Genomic DNA, 21,043 nt, shown 5'->3' with positions numbered 1-21,043 from the left:
GATGGATATATGTTGATATCCTTAAATATGCCATTCCAAGAATATCATATTGAGATGATATCTCTCTATATGCTTGAGAGCATAATGTTTTCTATAGCAATCCTCCCTAGCTAAGAGGGAGTGTTAATGTTGTAGCTTCAGTCAGATTGAATGGCCCTAGAGATAATCCTTCTATGGTCATTGGTTTAATCATGAATGAGACAAACTCTCCTATAATAACTTTATACACACACATACACACACACACACACACACACACACAATATATATATATGTTACATTTAATTATGTTTATATATATTATTGTTAATATATTGTCTAATGATGATTAACTTATAATTTACCATATAGAGACATGTCTCTTCATGAGATGTGTCTCCTCTTCTCATATTTGTGTGACATTGAAATTTGCATTTGGAAAACATAGAAATAAATGGTAGTGTTATTACATTTGTAGAAAATGATCCTATAAAACTCAACACTCCTTGCAGGCCTCTTTTGAACCTCCATGTATATAATGAGTCTAAATGGAATGTAGTTGTAGACCATACCTCTAAGCAGTGAATTTCATTAATTAACAAAGCATTAATTCTGCAAAATATATAGGAAATTGAAATATAACCAAATCAACTCTTCATTTTGGTTTAAATTGCCACAACTCCTTTTTTTCATTACTACAATCTGAATTTTATCTCTCTGATTGGAACCATTCTTTTTCCATTCCCGCAATGTCTATATACTGTTATGTATATACTTTTGCTTCCCTCTTGATTATACAATTATCATTACTCGCCCTGCTTGTTGTTAAAACTTGATGGTCAGTGTCAAATTGAAGCATCAAATCATCACACTTTATTTGCATCTGAAAAGGAAATTTGTCCCAACCTAACCCTGATATTCTAAACAACCAACTTTGTTGACAATTGAAATTTTAAAGCTCTTTTGAATAATCAAGATCACATGAATTCCATGACAACAAAACTCTTTATGTTGATACCAAGGCAATAGAGTTTTGTTTCAACATAGACTAGCTTTCTGTATTTATTATCAGCAAGTAGTCTTATAAGATTAGATTCAGATATGCTAAAAAATAAGATAGAAGCCTTACTAAATATTTATGATACCGTATACTATTTTTACTAAAACACATCTTTGCATTTATAAACATGGAAAGCCTTCCTACGAGCCTAATGCAAAAGCTAATATTGTGGAATATTGAGAAAAAACAGCACATCTCTTAACCATTCTGTGTTAATGTCCTTGACATCAATCCTGGAAGCATACCAAAGAATGTATTTCAATCTTAGTTCCCTCAACATCTATTAGAAATATATGTGGCTAAGGGAAATGCCTATAGTGTGGAATATTGAGGAAAAAATAGCATATCTCTTAATTATTCAGTGTTAATGTCCTTAACATCAAATGCAGAAGCATACTAAAAAATATCTCTATTTTAATGTCCACAGCCATGAGAAACACATGTCCATTCAAGGATGCCTACTTAAGATTTTCCTCAGCAACGCCATGAAATGCAAAAGCAAAAGCTAATATTGTGGAATGCTATGAAAAAGGAGCACATCTCTTGACCATTCTGTGTTAATGTCCTTAACATCAATCCTGGAAGCATACCAAGGAATGTATCTCAATTTTAATTCCCTCAACATCTATTAGAAATATACGTGGCTAATGGAAATGACAATAGTGTGGAATATTGTGAAAAAAGCAGCATATCTCTTAATTATTCAGTGTTAATGTCCTTAATATCAAATGCAGAAGCATACTAAAAATTATCTCTATTTTATTGTCCACATCGATTAGAAATACATGTTCATTCGAGGATGCCTACTTAAGATTTTCCTCAGCAACGCCAGTAAATGGGGCAAAATTTGATGGTGATCCACATCCTGGGTGCTCAGTTCTATGTTAAAAAAATCGAAAAAACCTGATTAAATAGTGATTTTGTGAGGCTAGGGTTTCACAACAGGTTGATGAACAGTAAATGCACTTTTTGGGCAATTTTAATATTTTACCTTGACTTTTTACGATTAAACCCATTGAAGTTGTTGGAAATTGTGAATGTTTAAAATCATATTTGTTTTGGGAAAAAATTAGATTGGCTGGCAATTTATTTTTTGAAAATTGGACTTTTGGATTCTTTTAAGAATTATGCTTCTATGGCTCAGAACTTCAGACATTATGATGGTAAAAATCATTCACTGCAACACTCCAGGTTTCATTGTGTGAAACATGTAGAAGGAAAGAAACCAGTACCTGTTATGCTTTGTCTCCGTCCATGAGACATCCTGGATTCTGGGATAGCTTCCAAACCTTGGGGATGTGTACCTACATCTCCTTTAAATCTACATTTATTAAAATTCTACAATGAAATGTATGGGTTTGATCATTTAAATTACAGGGTGAACTGCTGAGTTGTTTTGGTACAGGAATATTTCTAGTTGGTGATTACTTACATTTTTTCCCAAGTAATGCTAAAAAGCTTAAATATCTAGTAGGTTTCTTTGGCTGAAGCATACTGTAAATAAAAGAAAGGAACATATTAAAATAAATACTAAAGCTACACCAATGCATTATGGATAAGAGAATTAACAAAAGCTACATGCTTGAGGGCATCATAAGAGAACTACTAGATCAGAAAATAATCTGGAATATAAAGAAATATAGTGGCTTTACTAACAACGTTGTTACATAATTAATCAAAACACAGTATTTATAATTGCACATGCGGGGGAATCTATTCAATGGCAGTAGTAAATGAAAAGTCATGTTTACGATCAATGCCTTTCTTATTGTTGGTGATGGAAGTGACCACACTTGAAGTACACTCAGTGACATTCACTATTCTTTGTCAATTTTTCTTTGCTTGAAAGGAGCTATGCAACATTGCAGAAAATGATGTTACAAAATTGCTACGCTAGGGAAATTAGGTGGTGTTTGGCTGATATTGTAACTTTTAAATTTAGCTTTATTGCATATGATATTTCTTTAATGGATATTACTATTTCTTAGTTATTGTAACTTCAATATTCTTTTAGATGAATTTACCAATGGGTGACATGAGCTTGATCCTTACCAACATTTAATTTATTCTTGTTCTCAATAACGCAGGGACTCAGCTTCACTCCTGAGATGCAACACATGCCAACAAAAGCATTTTCTGGAGGGTGGCGTATGAGGATAGCACTTGCACGAGCCCTTTTCATAGAACCCGATCTGCTTTTACTTGATGAACCCACTGTATGAATTATAGTACTCGTTTGATAAAAATCTTGATAGATATGAAGTGTGGTGGATCCTATTAGAGTTTGATAGATATGAAGTGTGGTGGATCCTATTAGAGTTTTAATCTTTTATCATTTGAAGTCTTAACCTTTATTACTTGCTGATAATGTCAAATTTATACGCAGAATCACCTTGATCTACATGCAGTTTTATGGCTGGAAACGTATCTTTTAAAATGGCCAAAAACTTTAATTGTTGTCTCACATGCAAGAGAATTTCTGAACACGGTATTAAGAACTTTACTGAACTTTTAAAGCATTTCTATTTCTTTTGGATCTACTGAGAAAATGAATCCCTAAATTCATTAAAACAGTTGGATACGAAAGTTTGATTTTTGCTCTTACTCAGAACCTTCCTGTATGCTTAATTTTTATTATTTTTGTTTGCTCTAGGTGGTTACAGATATTTTACATTTGCATGGACAAAAGCTGACAGCTTACAAGGGGGACTATGATACATTTGAGAGAACTCGAGATGAGCGTCTCCGTAATCAGCAAAAAGCTTTTGAATCAAATGAGCGTACAAGGGCTCACATGCAGGTTGAATTTTGCTATTGTTATCTTATAATCTCAAACCCAAGATTCTTTTCCTACAATCTACATCTTGTCATTTTATTTCCAGGAAATGATACCAATTATTGACAATTATTGTCACAGGCTTTCATTGACAAGTTTCGTTACAATGCTAAAAGAGCATCGCTTGTTCAATCAAGAATCAAGGTATTACAACTGATATTTAAAGTGAAATCAATTGGCATTGATACTTTGTAAGCCTACTATTTTGTGATCATTTAAATATTCTAAAATATACTTTACAGTCAAGCCATTCTTGAAATTTGTTCCCACCTTTGTTTGTTGGGGTTTCAGGCATTGGATCGTGTTGGTTATGTAGATGCCGTCGTCAATGACCCTGAGTATAATTCTATTCAATTTATGTTCTAGATACATATATACATATATATCCATCTGCACTTTATTCCTTAATTATTGTTTTGAACTTTTTCACCTATACTTACATGGTCCATTTCTGAAGTCATTTTATCTTTTCCACCATAGTTTTTTCAAATAATTTATGTTTACTCATAAGTTGAACAAATGTGCAGCTACAAGTTTGAATTTCCAACCCCTGAGGATAGACCAAGTGCTCCTATCATCAGTTTCAGGTTAGGCAATTTATTCTGTGTTTTCCTCTTTCTCTCTGTCCTTTGTAGTGTTCAGTGTCCAAGTTTAATAAGGTTAGGAGGAAAAATATAGACATTTGTGAAGCCACATTCTTAGAACATGGTAACTATTTTTTTTGATAAATTAGAGTGTTTACACTGGACTCCTTACCAATGCAAACACTAGAAAGCTAAAGAATAAAACATTGAGAGAGATAAATAGAAGGAAATGCCAGACAAAAGGGGTTGCAATCCCAGAAGAAAAACCGTCGTATACTGAGAAGCCCTATTGCAAAAATAAACAATTGCTGAAGCAAGCAAAACCCAATCGATACAAAAACTTTACAGTAGATAACAGCTAGAGATATCACTTTGAGGGGTAGTGGACCTATATTTACCCAACTGCTGCAGCATCCAGAAGACATTCTCACCTGCAAGATCAGTGTCATCCAGACATTTGCACCCTCATTGGGACAAGGATTGGCCAGCTGAGAGAATTTGATACCAGGAATAAACATCTTCCATCTGCCAACTTAAAGAAGAAGACACTTCCGTTGCCACAGGAATGTATAGGAACTGGTAATCTCAAGGGTGCCATTACAACGAGTGATTAGCAAGTACTTCTCAACCTTATCCATGCATGGACAAACATTCTGGAGGTTTCATGATGCATGATCAGCAGTTGTTTGTTCAAAACTCAAATCTCTCTACAAGAAGTGACCTCCATTAGAACATCTCTTGCCACAATAGATGATGTAGTCCCACAATTGCTCAGGCTGGAGAAACTTTCACAACCATTCCTTAACCTTGACAGCCATCTTGGACACATAACAGGCTAAAAATTAAGCTCAGATGGAGGCTTTACTTTGCAGTTTGCCAGAATCATCAATGCTATTCTCAGCAAAATACTTTCCACTAAACACGGTGCATTTGCTGAAGTGCAGTCAAAAATGGAATTGAGACTTCTATCAAGATTGACCCCACAAAGGACAGGAATATTAAGTTTTTGAACCAGAATATTATAATGCAATAATCAGAACCTTTATTGTCAAAGCACAAGAAAACTAGACACAGATTTACCCTGGGAAAACCCTCTTACTTGAGAAAAAAACCCAGCTACCCCAAAAAGACAAAGCCTTTATTCAGATCTCAAAGACATTACATAATACTTGCTTATAAATGACGTCTTCAACCAGACACTCAGTAAGCCTGCCATTTATCTTACCAAAAGTGTCACAGTCTCAGACTCCTAAAACCCAGTAATTCACAAGAACAGCTTAACGACCACACACTCATCGTAAGCAATAAAATAATACCATATATAAATTTGTCTCTGCACTTATACAGTTAGTGCAATGATCAGAGAACTTACGATACACTGTAAATTACAATAATAGATGGTAAAACCCACTCATATATTTCAGAGCAGAGAGTAATATAATTCTAATCTGTTAAATTATGAACCAGAAATACAAGATAGCAAAATATGAAATGCAAAAGGATAACTACATGGAGCTTTATCCTGGGAGAAACCTTCCTCACCGAGGGAAACAACCCAGCCCACCAAAAAATAGTTCCTTCATTATATTTGTAAAGCAATTACAAAACTCTGCTCCCTTTATGTCTTCAATGCTCACTGATCGCTCCATGATCAGAGCTCACATACACAATAGAGAGTTGCTGCTAAGAGCTTCTGATAGACAAAAACATGAACAGAAAAACACTACTAATCATGCAAGACCCTTCAATATATCCCAACAGCTGCTCATATGCAGGACAGATAAAATCAATCTGATACAAAGATGTGTGATTCTGAAACACACAGAACTAACTGATTGGATAGATGAATAATCTTAGATAATATTTAATCACTGGTGTATGCTCTTAAGTGTAATCACCACGGCTAAGACCATATTACAATAATAGATAAGCTTCTATTATTAGTTAATGGCTATCTATTTGTAATCTATTATAAATATTAGCATGTTTCTATTATTAGTTAGTTTATAGTTATCTGTTAGCTTTCTTTAGCTTTCTTTTAGCTAGAATAGAATGTTTCTATTCTTTACAATCATTTCCTAAGGAAACATTGTTCAATTCTTTTGTATATATTGACCTCTCGGTCTTAGTTAATAATAAACAAATATTTACCAATTATTTTGTAATATGGTATAAGAGCCACTTCTTCAATTTTTTTCAAAAATCATAGTTTCTTTTCTGAAATTATCAGACCCTATTTTCAAAATTGATTTTTTGAACTATTTGCTTCGAACTAGGGTTTGTCTAAGAGTATTGACCATCAATATTCACATTTGTTTTCCTGGTCGTTTTTGAAAAAATGACTCTTTTGTGGGCATTTTTCGTTGATTTTTTGTGCACATCTAGAGCTGGGAGCGATGCCAAGGGTTTTTGAAAACCCTCAATAACAGATTCATGCCCAGAAACTGTGTCTTTTGCTGCAGATTCACCATTGATTTCAAGCTTTTTTCAGCCCGGGACATTTCTGTTTGAAACCCTAATTGTTTTGGCTCATTTTTTTTCTGATCATAAAATCTTGGTGGTTTTTATGAGAGCTCAATTGGGTTGTCGTTAGATTTTTCTAGGTGCATCGATTTTCGTGTTTCAATTTTCGAGCCAGTGGGTCCAGAAATTGACAACATATTCTTTTTGGGTTATTCAAGCTCTCTTTTGGGTACCCCTTCAATTGTTCTAGGTCTTCCATTTTTTGCCTCGAAGTATGTGTCTTCACAGATTCTCACATTTTTTCATTGAAAAACGTGCTATGGCATCTCTAACTAATATTTTGCTTGAGAGCAATTCAAAATTCAATAGTCGGAATTATGGCACTTGGAAGCAGCGGATAATATCAATTATTGAATATCGGAATACTGATCAGATTGTTCTAGGTGTTACACAACCTTCGACTACCCCCTATACTAATCAAGATACATGGGATTTGAATAATCGAGAGGCACATCTCAAGAATCTTCATTGATACTTTTAGCAAAAGCAAAGCTTTCTTTTTGAAGAACACTTTGTTTTCTGTTATCTTTGATGAGTGAACATCGCTCTAGGCTCACTTGAATAGGATTTAGGAAATTTGTGATTAGTTGCTTGCCGTTGGCCGTAAGATGGAGGAAGAGGACATTGTGGTTATTACTCGTCAGAGTTTATCCAAGTCCTATGAGCATTTTATCAAGACTCAACATCACGTCCTCTGGTGTTAATCTGAAGTTCACAGATCTCTGCACACTTTTGCTTTAGCAAGATTGGTGGAAACAATAGTTCAGTAGCAGTTACAACTCCACCTGCATAGAGCAAGTCTTTGTTGCTAAATCCTTCCAAAAGGATAAAGGCAACGCTTAACATTCTTCTCAACAGAAGTTCTTTGCTCCAGCTTTAGAAGGCTCTCGGAAGAACGTTCAATGCAACTATTGCCACAAGTTTGGTCACATAAAGGTTGAATGTCAAAAACGCTTAGGTGCCCAATCTAAGGAATCAGGTTCGTAGCCCAAAGAAAACAATGCAGAGCACACTGAGCAGATAAAATCTGCCTTTTACGCCTTCATGGCTAAAAGACTTGTGGATCATGTGAAGTCATCTACTTGGTACATTGATTCAGGTGCCTCTCGTCATTTCACCCATCGAATAAACTGGTTCATTGACTACTAGCCTTATTCAGATTCTGTTAATTTTGGTGGCGGAGAAAAGTACACCATTATCGGTGAAGTCAACGTTTAGATTGAATCTGCTATGAGGAATCTCATTTTCCTCGATGTGTACTACGTTCCGGGGATGGAACTAAATCTAGTATCAATCACTCAATTGCTTTGACTCTTCATAGTTGTATGTCGCCTTTAGTGCACATCAGTGCACCATCACTAATAGGGCGACTTAGTCTATTGTTGCAGTGGGTCTTGAGGATTATGGTCTTTTCCGATTTACTGATTCTGGTGATTCTTGGGACGTAGCTATGGTTGCTCAGCGGTCTTTTGTGAGCACACCTTGGCATCAATGGTATGGGCACTTAAATGTGCATTATCTCTCTTAGCTCGCTTGGGAAGAGTTTGTTCTCGGTTTGCCAGAGATTCAAACTCAGCAGCTTGAAGTTTGTGATGCATGGCAGGCTAGGAAGCAACATCGCACACCTTTCACCACTGGCGATTCATGGCGAGCTTCTTAGGTACTTCAGCTTGTTCATGCTAACATTTGTGGTCCTATGGCCACTCCTTCTGTTCTTGGGTCCAGGTATTTTCTGATGTTTGTTGATGATTTCAATAGAAAAATCTGGGTATATTCTCTTGAAATGTTTAAACTTTTAGTTGAAAAAGAGTTTTGGAAATCTATTATTACTCTTAGGTTAGACAATGGGGGGGGGATTTTGTTCTAATGAATTCTCTAGCTTCTTGGATACTCATGACATCAAATGCCAGTTAACAACACCCCACACACTACAACATAACAGTGCAGTTGAACGTCGAAATAGAACAATCATTGAGATGGATCAATCCATGATCGAACACAGACATGTTCCAAAGAAATTCTGGGTACAATCAGTTAACATTGAAGTTTATCTTTTGAACTGGTCACCCATAGTGGCCGTCAAAAGTAAGACTTCGAAAGAGGTTTGGTTAGGTTGCAAGCCCAAAATCAGTCATCTAGAAGTGTTTGGCTCTCTTGCCTTTGTATCCCTGATGCATTACGCACCAAGTTGGATGCCAAGAGTCAGAAACTCATGCTAGCTGGATATAGTAGTCTTCACAAAGCCTACTGCTTGATCGACATTGAGACATCTTGTCTCCTGTACAATCATGATGTAGTCTTTGATGAGCGACGAGGACCATTTATGCTTGATTCTCTTGTTCCTGATCCAACAAACCAGCTTATGCTCATGATTTGGGAGCTAGACTTCCATTAGGTCCACCTGATCGGAGGGATCCAGTTAAACTAGTGATCCCTGTACTGACACCTCTAGCTTCTCCTGCAAGATCACCCAAATTTGTAGATGCTTCACCTGAGTTTGATCCAGATTCTTTAGATGAGGAACGTGATCATAGAACATCTCTTGAAACTAATGTTGGTCATTCTCCTCTCCGACATAAGTGGTGGGCTAAGACACTTATTGATCTTCATGATGATGAGCTCACTGATGAGAGAACTACTTGGAAAAAGAGCAAACCTACAAAGTTTTTTAACTTTACTCCCTTGGCCAACATTCACAGTGTGTTTGAATTTGAAACATATTCCAAGGCTAAAGGAATTCCAGAGTGGGAACAAACCATGACATTTGAACACTAGAGCCTACTGAAGAATAACACTTGGGTCCTTTTTGATTGCAAATGGGTTTACAAAATCAAATACAAATCTGATGGTACATTGGATAAGTACAAAGTTCGTTTAGTTGCAAAGGGCTTTTCTTAGTGTCAGGGCATTGATTATGTGGAGACCTTTGCTCCTACTACAAAGATGAGCACAATCAGATTAGTCCTAGCCATGGCAACACAGGTTGGTTGGAAGTTCCATTAGATGGACGTCAAGAGTGCATTCCTGAATAGTGATCTCCAAAGAGGTCTACATGACGCATCCTTTTGGTTTCAAGGTTGCTATAAAGACCATCAGGTTCTCAAACTGGTGAAAGATCTCTATGGCTTGAAGCACACCCCTAGTGCATGGTACATGAAAATTGATAAGTACCTCAATGATCAAGGCTTCCAGAGGAGTTCTTTAGACTCAAATTGTACATCAAGACTACCGATAGTGACATCATCCTTCTGGTTATTTATGTGGATGATTTGATCATCACTAGCAGTTTGACATCTTTGATTTAGGGAATCAAACAGAGTTTATGCCAGTCTTTCGATATGACTGAGCTTGGGTTCATGCACTATTTGCCTAGGCGTTGAAGTTTTGCAACACCTCTTGGGTCTTACGACATTATCGTAGGCATTAATTGGCTTAGTGAGCACAAGGCCAAGGTGGATTGTCTTGCCAAAACTGTAAATTGTTTGGACGATCAAGGTAGGCCTACAAGCATTATAGGGATTAAACATGAAGTTAAATTAAAACAAATATCTGACATGCAACTTAAGAATTATGGAAGAAAAGGTTGTGAGATCTTTGCAGTCAGAGTTGAGGACATGAGAGAACCTAAAAACACCACATATGGAGATGACTACATTTTTGAAGACGAGGAAATCAGAGAAAAGTTAAAGGAATCTTTCGAAGAAAACTATTCCTATCTAAAGAATTATCAAGATGTGTTTCCTGAGGAACTCCCCGGTCTACCACCTTCCTGAGCCTTTGATTTTACCATAGATTTGTTACCAGGAGCAGAACCCATTTCTTAGGCACCATATCGAATGACTACCATAGAATTAATGAAGTTGCAAATACAACTATAGGATATGTTAAATAAGAAACTGATCCGGCCCAATGTTGTTTGTTAGGAAGAAGGATGAAACCATGAGATTATGCATAGATTACAGAATGCTCAATAAGGTTACCATCAAGAACCAATATCCACTTCCTAGAATAGATGATCTTTTTGATCAAATGAAAGGCGCAACAGTGTTTTCAAAAATTGATTTGAGGTCAAAATATCACCAGCTTCATATTAAAGACGAAGATATTCACAAAACTGCATTTAGATCTGGGTATGGACATTACGAATTTATAGTGTTGCCATTTGGGTTAACCAATGCCCCAGCAGCCTTTATGAACTTAATGAATAGCATATTTCAAGATTCCCTGGATAAGTTTGTGCTGGTCTTTATAGATGATATTCTAATCTATTCAAAGAACAAGGAAGAACATCAAAAACATTTGGAAAAAGTTTTGCAAAGGTTAAGAGAACATAAATTATATGGAAAATTGTCTAAATGCACTTTCTATCAAAAGGAAACTTAGTATTTAGGGCACATTATATCAGCTCAGGGCATAGTCGTAGATCCATAAAAAATTAAAGCAATTAAGGAATGGCTTATATCTAAAAATGTGACAGAAGTTAGAAGTTTTATGGGATTAGTAGGGTTTTATAGAAAATTTGTCAGGAACTTCTCTATGATAGCTTACCCAATTACATCACTTCAGGGAAAAGGAAAGAAATTTGTCTGGACATAAAATTGTCAATCAACCTTTGAATACTTGAAAGAAAAGCTATCTACAACACCCATACTAAATGTACCTGATCCACAGAAGCAATTCGTAGTTATAACAGATGCATTAGGAGAAGGTTTAGGAGGTGTGCTAATGTAGGATGAATAGGTAATTGCATATGAATCTAGGAAATTGAAAAATTATGAGCAAAATTATGCACCTCATGATTTGGAATTAGCAGCTATTGTACATGCTCTTCAAATGTGGAGACATTATTTGATGGGAAAACCTTTTGAACTATGATCTGACCATTACGGCTTAAAATATATCTTCACTCAACTAAATCTAAATGCTAGACAAAGAAGAGGGCTGGAATTTTTAGCAGACTATGAATTTGATATAAGTTATATTAAAGGCAAGGAAAACAAAGTGGCAGATGCCCTAAGTAGTAGAAGACACATTTCTGCTATGGCTACTATAAACTTCAGATTAAAGGACCAAAGTTTACAACACCTAGAGCATGATGAATTTTATGTAGAAATCAGCCTAGCTCTTATTAGAGATCCGCAGGATTCTAAGTATTCAGAATTTAGTTTTAGAGGAGGATGGATTGTTAAGATATCATAACAGGATTTTTGTTCCAAACAACTCTGAACTCCAAAGAATGATTTTGGAAGAATCTCATTCAGCTCCATATTCAGAACACCCTGGGGTAACTAAAGTGTTGTTTGATATAACCTCTATATTTTGGAAAGGGGGTAACTAAAGTGTTGTTTGATATAACCTCTATAACAGGATTTTTGTTCCAAACAACTCTGAACTCCAAAGAATGATTTTGGAAGAATCTCATTCAGCTCCATATTCAGAACACCCTGGGGTAACTAAAGTGTTGTTTGATATAACCTCTATATTTTTGGAAAGGAATGAGAAAAGGGAGATAATTGAATTTGTGGCAGGTTGTTTAGAATGCCAAAGAGTAAAGGCAGAACATCGATACCAAGCAGGCGTTTTGCACCCTAACGAAGTACCAGAGTGGATATGGTAGATAATTTCCATGGATTTTGTACAAGGATTGCCTATGATATGAAATCGACACAATACCATCCTGGTAGTAGTTGATAGAGTGACAAAAGTTGCTCATTTTATACCAGGAAATTTAACTGATGGAGCACCAAAAATTGCTCATAAATTTATTTGAAATTTTCAAATTACATGGAATCCCAGAGAAAATTATTTCAGTCATGGATGCTAGGATAACTTCCAGATTTTGGCAAACATTATTTTCAGCATTAGGTACTAAACTAAACATCAATTTAGCTTATCACCCTGAGACAGATGGTCAGATAGAAAGAGTAAACCGGGTACTAGAAGATCTTTTGAGAGTGTATTGTATGGATTGATAATACCGGTGGGAAACATATTTATCCTTGGTAGAATTTGCGTATAACAATTCCTACAAATGTAGAACTCCTGTGAGTTGGAATTGCTTAGAAGATAAAATTATTGTTGGGCCTGAAATGCTTAAGGAAATGGAAGAGTAGATAATCCAAATTCGTCAAAGACTGAAGGAAGCCAATGATAGACACAAAAGCTATGTAGATGCAAAAAGAACATAGAGAGAATTCTCAGTGGGAGAAAAAGTACTATTAAGGGTTAAACCTTAGAAGAGTACAATCAAGTTTGGTAAGAATGCCAAGTTAGCCCCAAGGTATGTGGGACCATTTGAAATATTGGAAGTTGTGAATCCAGTAGCTCACAAAATTTCTTTACCACCGGCCCTTGCTAGGATGCATGATGTCTTCCATGTGTCATACCTTAAGAAATACATTACCCATCATGATCAAATTGATTGGAAACTATTACAGGTGCAAGAACCAGGGTTGGTAGAAATAGAACCACTCATAATACTTGAGGTGCGTAAGCTATGCTTAAGAAATCGAGAGGTGACACAATGCAAGGTCCAGTGGGATCAGTATGCAAAGGACAATGCCACTTGGGAGGATTATCACGGAATTTTTCAAAAATACCCTCATCTTTTCTCTAGGGTTGGAATATGAACATTTCTTTTCTTTTCTTAAATTAAACTGATTAAGTATTGTTTAAAGTTTTGTTGTGATATTCATCGGGGACGATGAAAAATTAAAGGGGGTGGGTATGTTACATCCCAAAAAATTTGACCTAATTTTAAACTTGTTCATAACCGTTGGATTTAATGGATTATTCTTTCATGATCATGTGAAATAGGTAGTTATTTATATACGTTGAATTAATTGTTAATGAAGATGGTCGTTAACCATTAATTGTTATTAGATGATTAGCGGTTGCTTGATTTAAAATTATGATTAATAAATTAAGGTCTTTTAAAATGCTTATATGAATTTATTATAGAATTGTTATTATGGCGAAAGTGTTTTCATGGGTGATTGCAAGAGAAGATGAAGAGGGGGGAAGCATTGCTAAACGGGATCATCGGAATGGGATGCTCGCTTAGTTTAGTCATCAGGATCGATAGATATGACCTTAAACTTCTTTGGAAAGGACGCAACGACTTGAACACAGGATACATTTGTGGGACCCGCATGAGCTATTAAGAAAATAATCTAAGAAAAACAGAAAATAATCTAATTAAAATATAAAAACATACCTCAAGGGATTTTAATTAACCTTTCATCATATTATTATAATATATATTTATATACGTACATATAAATATAAAAATGAAATGACACCATTATATTATAATAACTTAATAAAATGATGTCACCCCATTGATATACTTACATGAATGTATATAAGTATATATTATAATAATAGAAGAAACTATAATCTTTCCAACTCTCTCTTCCAACCTTTTTTTCTTCCCTTTCTTTTCCAATCGATTTAATACTTGGAAATTCAAAATGACAATCTTTTTAAGCCAGTGGGAGCCAAGAAGTCACAGCTCATTCCTTTATATGGAAGCCGAGAGAGGAGTCAGAGGCATTACCAATCCTTATGTTCTCCATATTTCCGAATTCCTTCTGCAGTGTTGTTTCCAAACTTCTTTAAACCCAACTTCATCTTAGTATTTCAGTATTTTACATCTACTGAATCATTGCAAATATCGACTAGTAACTTGACCAAATCAAACGATATCTAATCCTTTGTCGTGCAAGTAGTTCTGGCTAAGACTCAGAGGCTGTGAGCACTGAAGGTGATGTCTCAAGCAGCTGAAGAGAACCGATCAGAGTTCAAAATCATCAAAGCATTACCGATTCCTTAACAGGTCATGAGATTACCTTTCCAATATGTCCATTTTCTATAGCAGCCGAACCTCTTTTCTTTTGTCTATGATCATGTTATTTTTTTTAACTTGCTGAATTATCACTGCAATTTATAATGAACTGTCTTTTTACTTTCAATGTAACCAGAATCATCATAAAAGAAGTTGATCATATCCCATTAAGAAAAGTTTCTAAATGTATTGGGAACCTGTATGATTGTTACTAATCTCAGTAACAAGTTTTATAATGTTGCAATTCATGATAAAAGATGTCAAGAGTAGAATGCTCAAACTTTCAATACACCTGGGATTCACTAGCAATGAAGCCATGAAATGGTGAAGAGGTGTAAAAGGGTAGAGTGCTCATAAACTTTTAATACACCTAGGACTCACCAGCAAGGTAGCCATGTATGGTGAAGAGGTGGAATAAATCTGCAAGAAAGCAAAAGAGAAATCAAACATGAATAACTTAAATGAAATATATTTAATAGCTCATGCCCATCCCTGTAATGAAACTTGTCAAATTGAGCGGTGGTGATCGGGTCGTTGAACCCATCAGAAATCCTTCGCCAAGGTAGTTTATAGGTACGTTTGCCATCTAATGATCACTTCATGTCGGTAGCGTTAGTTATGTAAGCATGTTCTTTTCATAATTGAGCGAATATTCAAAACACCAGGATGCTCAGGTGGTTGGGCTAAAGAACATCCCAAGCCCGATCCCGAAATAGGAACGACTATTCTAATTTAATAGAATGTGTGGGGATAAGTATGGTCCAAGGTTGGGAGGTTAAGCCTATGTTAATGCCTCTCCTCTCACCAAAGCCGAGGCTTGCACAACAAGCTAAAGATCCTCCGATGATACTTGTATGTTTCATTCCTTCTTTTCATGTTAATCATTTACTTTACTTGTATTGTTAATCAAGTTATTTTAGTTGATCATGAATTCAGTTATGATTAGTTAATCATTAATCAAGTTATTTTAGTTGATCATGAATACAGTTATGATTTGTTAGTCGTTAATCTGGTATTTCAGTTGATCATGAATTCGGTTATTTTCTGTTAAAAGTTAATATATGTTAATGTCATGTGAAAAGGATTCAGTTGTTTGTTTATGAATGTTGGGAGTATTTTACCATCTTTTTTTTTCATGAAAATTCATTTGTTACACTTGGTCCTGATAAGTTTGTTAAATTCAGAGGACAGCTTGGTGTTGTGGATAGATTAACCATTAAGGGAGGGTATTACGATAATAGATAAGCTTCTATTATTAGTTAATGATTATCTATTTGCAATCTATTGTAAATATTAGAATGTTTCTACTATTAGTTAGTCTGTAGTTATCTATTAGCTTTCTTTAGCTTTCTTTCAGCTAGAATAGAATGTTTCTATTCTTTACGATTGTTTCCTAAGGAAACATTGTTCAATTCTTTTGTATATATTGACCTTTCGGTCTTTGTTAATAATAAGCAAATATTTACAAATTACTTCGTAATAGACGAAACACCTCAATAATAAACTTCCCAATACAATAATGAACTTCTCGATAGCACACACAAACATATTTTCAATGACGGATGATGATGTGATACATACACTCCAAGTGTCGTCGGTTACAAAGATAATGAGTAGTAACATTAACAATAACAAATTCACCACTTAGAAACGAAATGACTATAATAATAAGAGCCTCTATAGAGTAATTGTTGACATCAATATAAACCGTCGACCTCTGTTAATGAAATGGCCAGACGGATATTGATGCACAAACAAAGCCCAGTCAGCAAGACATCAAAGATAAGCCATGATTTGTGAAAACGGTGCCAAGTGAGCTTTTGCACGAAGACAATAAACTGATACCAAATACTGTGCCACCTCATGTTATTTACGGTCCTTAAAGCACCTTTGAGCACGATGAATGATAAGAGACAGAGTGGCCATAATAAAACACTGCTGGAACATGATGGCAGAGTATCACAGGTAAGATGATTTTTCTCACAGCTATTAAAACATTAATATAATCACTGTCAATATAACAGAACAAAAGTCCCCCAACTTTTAGTCTCAACTGCAATGAATAGAAGTAGCACACAAAACTGAAAAAGATTCCCAAGAACACCAAACGATGGGAGTTATGAACCAAACGTGACAACATTAGAGAATGAACCGATGACTTCAGTAGGATAAGAAATGCCTTCATAAATTGAATCACAACCACAAAAAGAACCATTACCATTCATAAATGAACGAACACCTTAAAGTAAAACTGCCAGCATAGACAATGACACACTCACAATGTCAAGTCAGCACCCACTCGGTGCCAAGTAGGAGAGACATAATGAAATGCTGCCAGCAGGACAGAACGCATACCCAATGCCAACATGGAACATACTTGACAAGCACAATAGAACTGCAACCAGGATTGTCCATAACTAAATCTTATCACAGATTTTCTCAAAATAATATTGTCATCTCGGCATGACATTCACCATGGCTACTCCCAGAGGGTGAAAAGAAAAGAAAACATAAAACTAAGTCATGTAGTTTCACACACAACTTCCACCATGGCTACTCCCAGAGGTTGTATCCACCATAGCTACTCCCAGAGGGTGGAACAAAGGCTTTCACCTCAAACCTCTCTCACAGAGAAGAATGTATTAACAAAGGACTTCACTTGGAACTACTCTTGCAGAGAAGAACTCACTAACAAGGGATCTCACTTCAAACTCCTCTCGTTGCGAAGTCCTTATTAATGAGGGATTTCACCTCAAACTCCTCTTGCAGAAAAAAACTCATTAACAATGGATTTCACCTCAAACTTTTCTTGCAGACAAGAACTCATTAACAAGGGAGTTCACCTCAAACTTCTTTCGCAGAGAACTCATTAACAAGTGATTTTACCTTGAACTTCTCTTGCAAAGAAGAACTCATTAAGGCACACATAAAATATTATCTGAATGTTGAGACTTCCTTTCAACATGGATCACATTCTCACTGATTTGATTATCACATTAAAAGAGCTGATTCCAGTTTGACTAAACAAGGAGCTTTTGCAGTCACACTGTGACATAAGCTTGCTGATCCTCTACAAAGGACTTGGCACTTTCCCTCTGCCACACAACCTTTCTCGGAATCTTATTTCTTCCTCTGACTGCAAATAGAATCCTCATGTTTGTAATTTCTTCAGCTTGCATAACTTGCACGAAATCTCTCATCATCCCATTGCTTCTTGATCCGTCTTGCAACCAAGAGAGATTAATAGTAATTTATACAGTCAACCTTATGAAGAGAAATATCCAGATCAAAGCTAAAAGTGTACAACATTCCCAGTGAAATAACATGGATTAATGATAACTACATAAAATTCGCGATCCATATTGAAAGATATAATAAAAAAATATTTATCTCTCTATTGTCTTCATTTCCTCTCAATACAGCAAAAAATCTTTCGCCATCACAAAATTGTACTGCAGGCAGAGAGAGAAAAAGTGAACACGAACACATCTGCCTCCAAGGCTTCTTCATCTACACGATCTTAAAAGAATCCCTTATTTCTTGCATTTCTTAAAATTCCCAATTTTCTTATTCTGATTCAAGATCCATACTGAACCTGGCTCTGATTTTATGTTAAGTTTTCAAACTATAGCATTATAATGCAATAATCAGCACCTTTAACATCAAAGCACAAGAAAATCAGGCATAGCTATACCCTGGGAAAAGCCTTCTAATTGAGGGAAAATCCCACCCATACCCAAATAGATGAAGCCTTTATTCAGGTCTCAAAGACAATACTTAATACTTGCTTATGAATGACGTCTTCAACCAGACAGGCAGTAAGCCTTCCATTTATCATACCAAATGTCTCACCATCTCACAGACTACCAAAACCCAATGATTCACAAGAACAGCTCAATGATCACACACATTGATCATAAGCAACAAGGCAATACAGTATATAAATTTGTCTCTGCACTTGTATGTTTAGTGCGATGATCACAGAACTCACGATACACTGTAAATAACAATAATAGATGATAAAACCTACTTGTATATTTCACAGCAGAGAGTATATATAACTCCAATCACCGTCAATCAAACAGAACTAAAGAGCCCCCGCTATTTGTCCAAACTGCAGTGAATAGAAGTGGCACACAAAACTTAGATTCCCGAGAATACCAAATGAAAGGAGTTATGAACCAAACACAGCAACATTAGAGAATGAACTGACGCCTTCAGTAGGATAACTGATGCCTTCATTAATTGGATCAACAAAAGAACCATCGCCATTCATAAATGAACAGGCACTTGAAAATAATACTGCCAGCATAGACGATGACACACGCACAATGTCAAGTCAGCAACTAGTTGGTGCCAAGTAGGAGGGATTAGTGAAACGTTGCCAGCAGAACAGAACACGTGCCCGATGCCAACACGGACCATACTTGATGCCCAGATAATACACAATGAAGAACTGAAGGAAATATATGAATAATTTCTCCTGCGGCTCATAAAACTTAAACAAGGATCATAAACGATTATCTTTTCCCTACACACCATTAGAGTACTTTAGAATAACCCAGGCCAAGCTACAACATTTCAACCAGGAACCAAAAAGACAATGATGGCAACTGGGCCACAAATAGTAGCATATAGCAGAATGAAGCAAAACTTGTGTCATCACGGAGGATGCCCATTAGACTTTATGAGTTACCTGGGTGCTCTTTTATATATACTTCAACACTGATCATACTTACAGAGATGGAAGCAAGGCCTGAAATAGAATACATTGCACCCTTTGTAGTGAGTAACACAATGGTTGGTGACAAACTAACACCCATTTAATACAGTACAGACTAATATGATGAAATAGAAGTGTATGGCTCATGATTGTGCTTATTGTATGCTTCTGCATGAGTAATTAAGGTAGCTTAGTGATTTTCAAGAAATTTAGTCCATAAGCCAGTTACCAGTATAATGTTCTCAACACATCATATTTGTTCGAGTCAAAATCTGTGCATGCTATTTACAATGAAATCTATCCTATGGCTAACACTGCTATATATCAGAGGGCCCAATAAAAAGCTGTCTTTCTATGTTGGTTAACAAGTGCAACCACCCAGGTAATTTGCTTTTGTCACTTTACACTATTTCAGTTTAGGGACATGTAAACAACTTAGTCCATAAGCCTAAATTTTTTTTAATGTTAAAATGTTGTACTTCTTCAAATCCAAATTTATGCACACTTTTATCCTGTTTGAGCAATGCAATATACAAGGCGACCTGCTAAAGACTGTATATTTATGGTAGTTAACCCATGCCATACCAGACATAATTTCAGTCTTAGTGATTGTAGATTAATGCATTTCTAATCTCTGTTTGAAATTGTAGTGTTTAAACAGAAAATTGCTTACTTGAGAACAAAAGATATATGAGCGTATAGCAATGTATATCTCTATAACAATGAAAGTTTATAGGGCAGTTAAGAACTTAAGAGTTAGTTGGAATTTTTGGTACTGTTCAAACTGCTTTTATGATGTTAGTAATTATTTTTTAATCTTTTGTCCCTTATTAATTAGATTGCAGTTGCTTTAATAATATAACATAAAATTACTTATCAACGTGCTGTATTATTAATTTATCATGTTTTATAAACTGAATTATTTAGAACTAAACTGCGTTAGCACTGTAATGTAAAACTATAAATTACCTTTCAAATGTGTTTGTATCAGATTTTACAAACAAACCATCACTCTTCATGTTTCAAATTTTACTAAAGTACTGTAATCAACTACATGTTTACATCGTGTTGTTTGAATAATATAATAGACAATTTGACAGACCATAACCCATTTTATCATGCATTAAACACAATTGAGACTATGTCAAAAGAGGAGCTTTGTTTGAAGTTTTAAATTTTAAATTCTTATTTTTCTATTCATTTACGAACCTTAACGGAATTTCTACGATATGAATATCACACTCTCTTGTTCTCTTTTATGATTACATAAATTCTTGTATGGTATTTTTGGGAAACGTTGCAGATTTTATAAGGGTATTTTTCTTTTTTGTCAAAGTGTTGTATGTTAATGCTCGATTAAGTTGTTTTGATGCATGTTCGTTCATGGATGTAGTGATGCATCATTTGGCTACCCAGGGGGTCCACTTTTGTTCAGGAACTTGAATTTTGGTATTGATCTAGACAGCCGACTTGCAAGTAAGCTGCCTTATCT

General features: G+C 35.5%; 1 protein-coding gene across 2 annotated transcripts in view; it reads left to right on the top strand.

Annotated features, from left to right (window-relative positions):
* ABCF3 (general control non-repressible 3) overlaps positions 1-21,043 on the top strand; it is a 189,947-nt gene that overhangs the window by 88,790 nt on the left and 80,114 nt on the right. For both annotated transcript variants that reach the window (XM_089798416.1, XM_089798415.1), the window contains exons 6-12: positions 3,127-3,255; positions 3,426-3,527; positions 3,693-3,839; positions 3,957-4,019; positions 4,167-4,213; positions 4,403-4,462; positions 20,945-21,027. In XM_089798416.1, coding sequence (XP_089654542.1) covers positions 3,127-3,255; positions 3,426-3,527; positions 3,693-3,839; positions 3,957-4,019; positions 4,167-4,213; positions 4,403-4,462; positions 20,945-21,027 — 631 coding nt within the window. The remainder of the gene's footprint in view (positions 1-3,126; positions 3,256-3,425; positions 3,528-3,692; positions 3,840-3,956; positions 4,020-4,166; positions 4,214-4,402; positions 4,463-20,944; positions 21,028-21,043) is intronic.

The sequence above is a fragment of the Cupressus sempervirens genome, chromosome 8, assembly GCF_028749045.1.
Source record: "Cupressus sempervirens isolate cs-2001-9-10 chromosome 8, ASM2874904v1, whole genome shotgun sequence".
Taxonomy (NCBI): Eukaryota; Viridiplantae; Streptophyta; class Pinopsida; order Cupressales; family Cupressaceae; genus Cupressus; species Cupressus sempervirens.
Note: the sequence above shows the minus strand (reverse complement) of the source record. Positions and strands in the feature narration are given on the sequence as shown.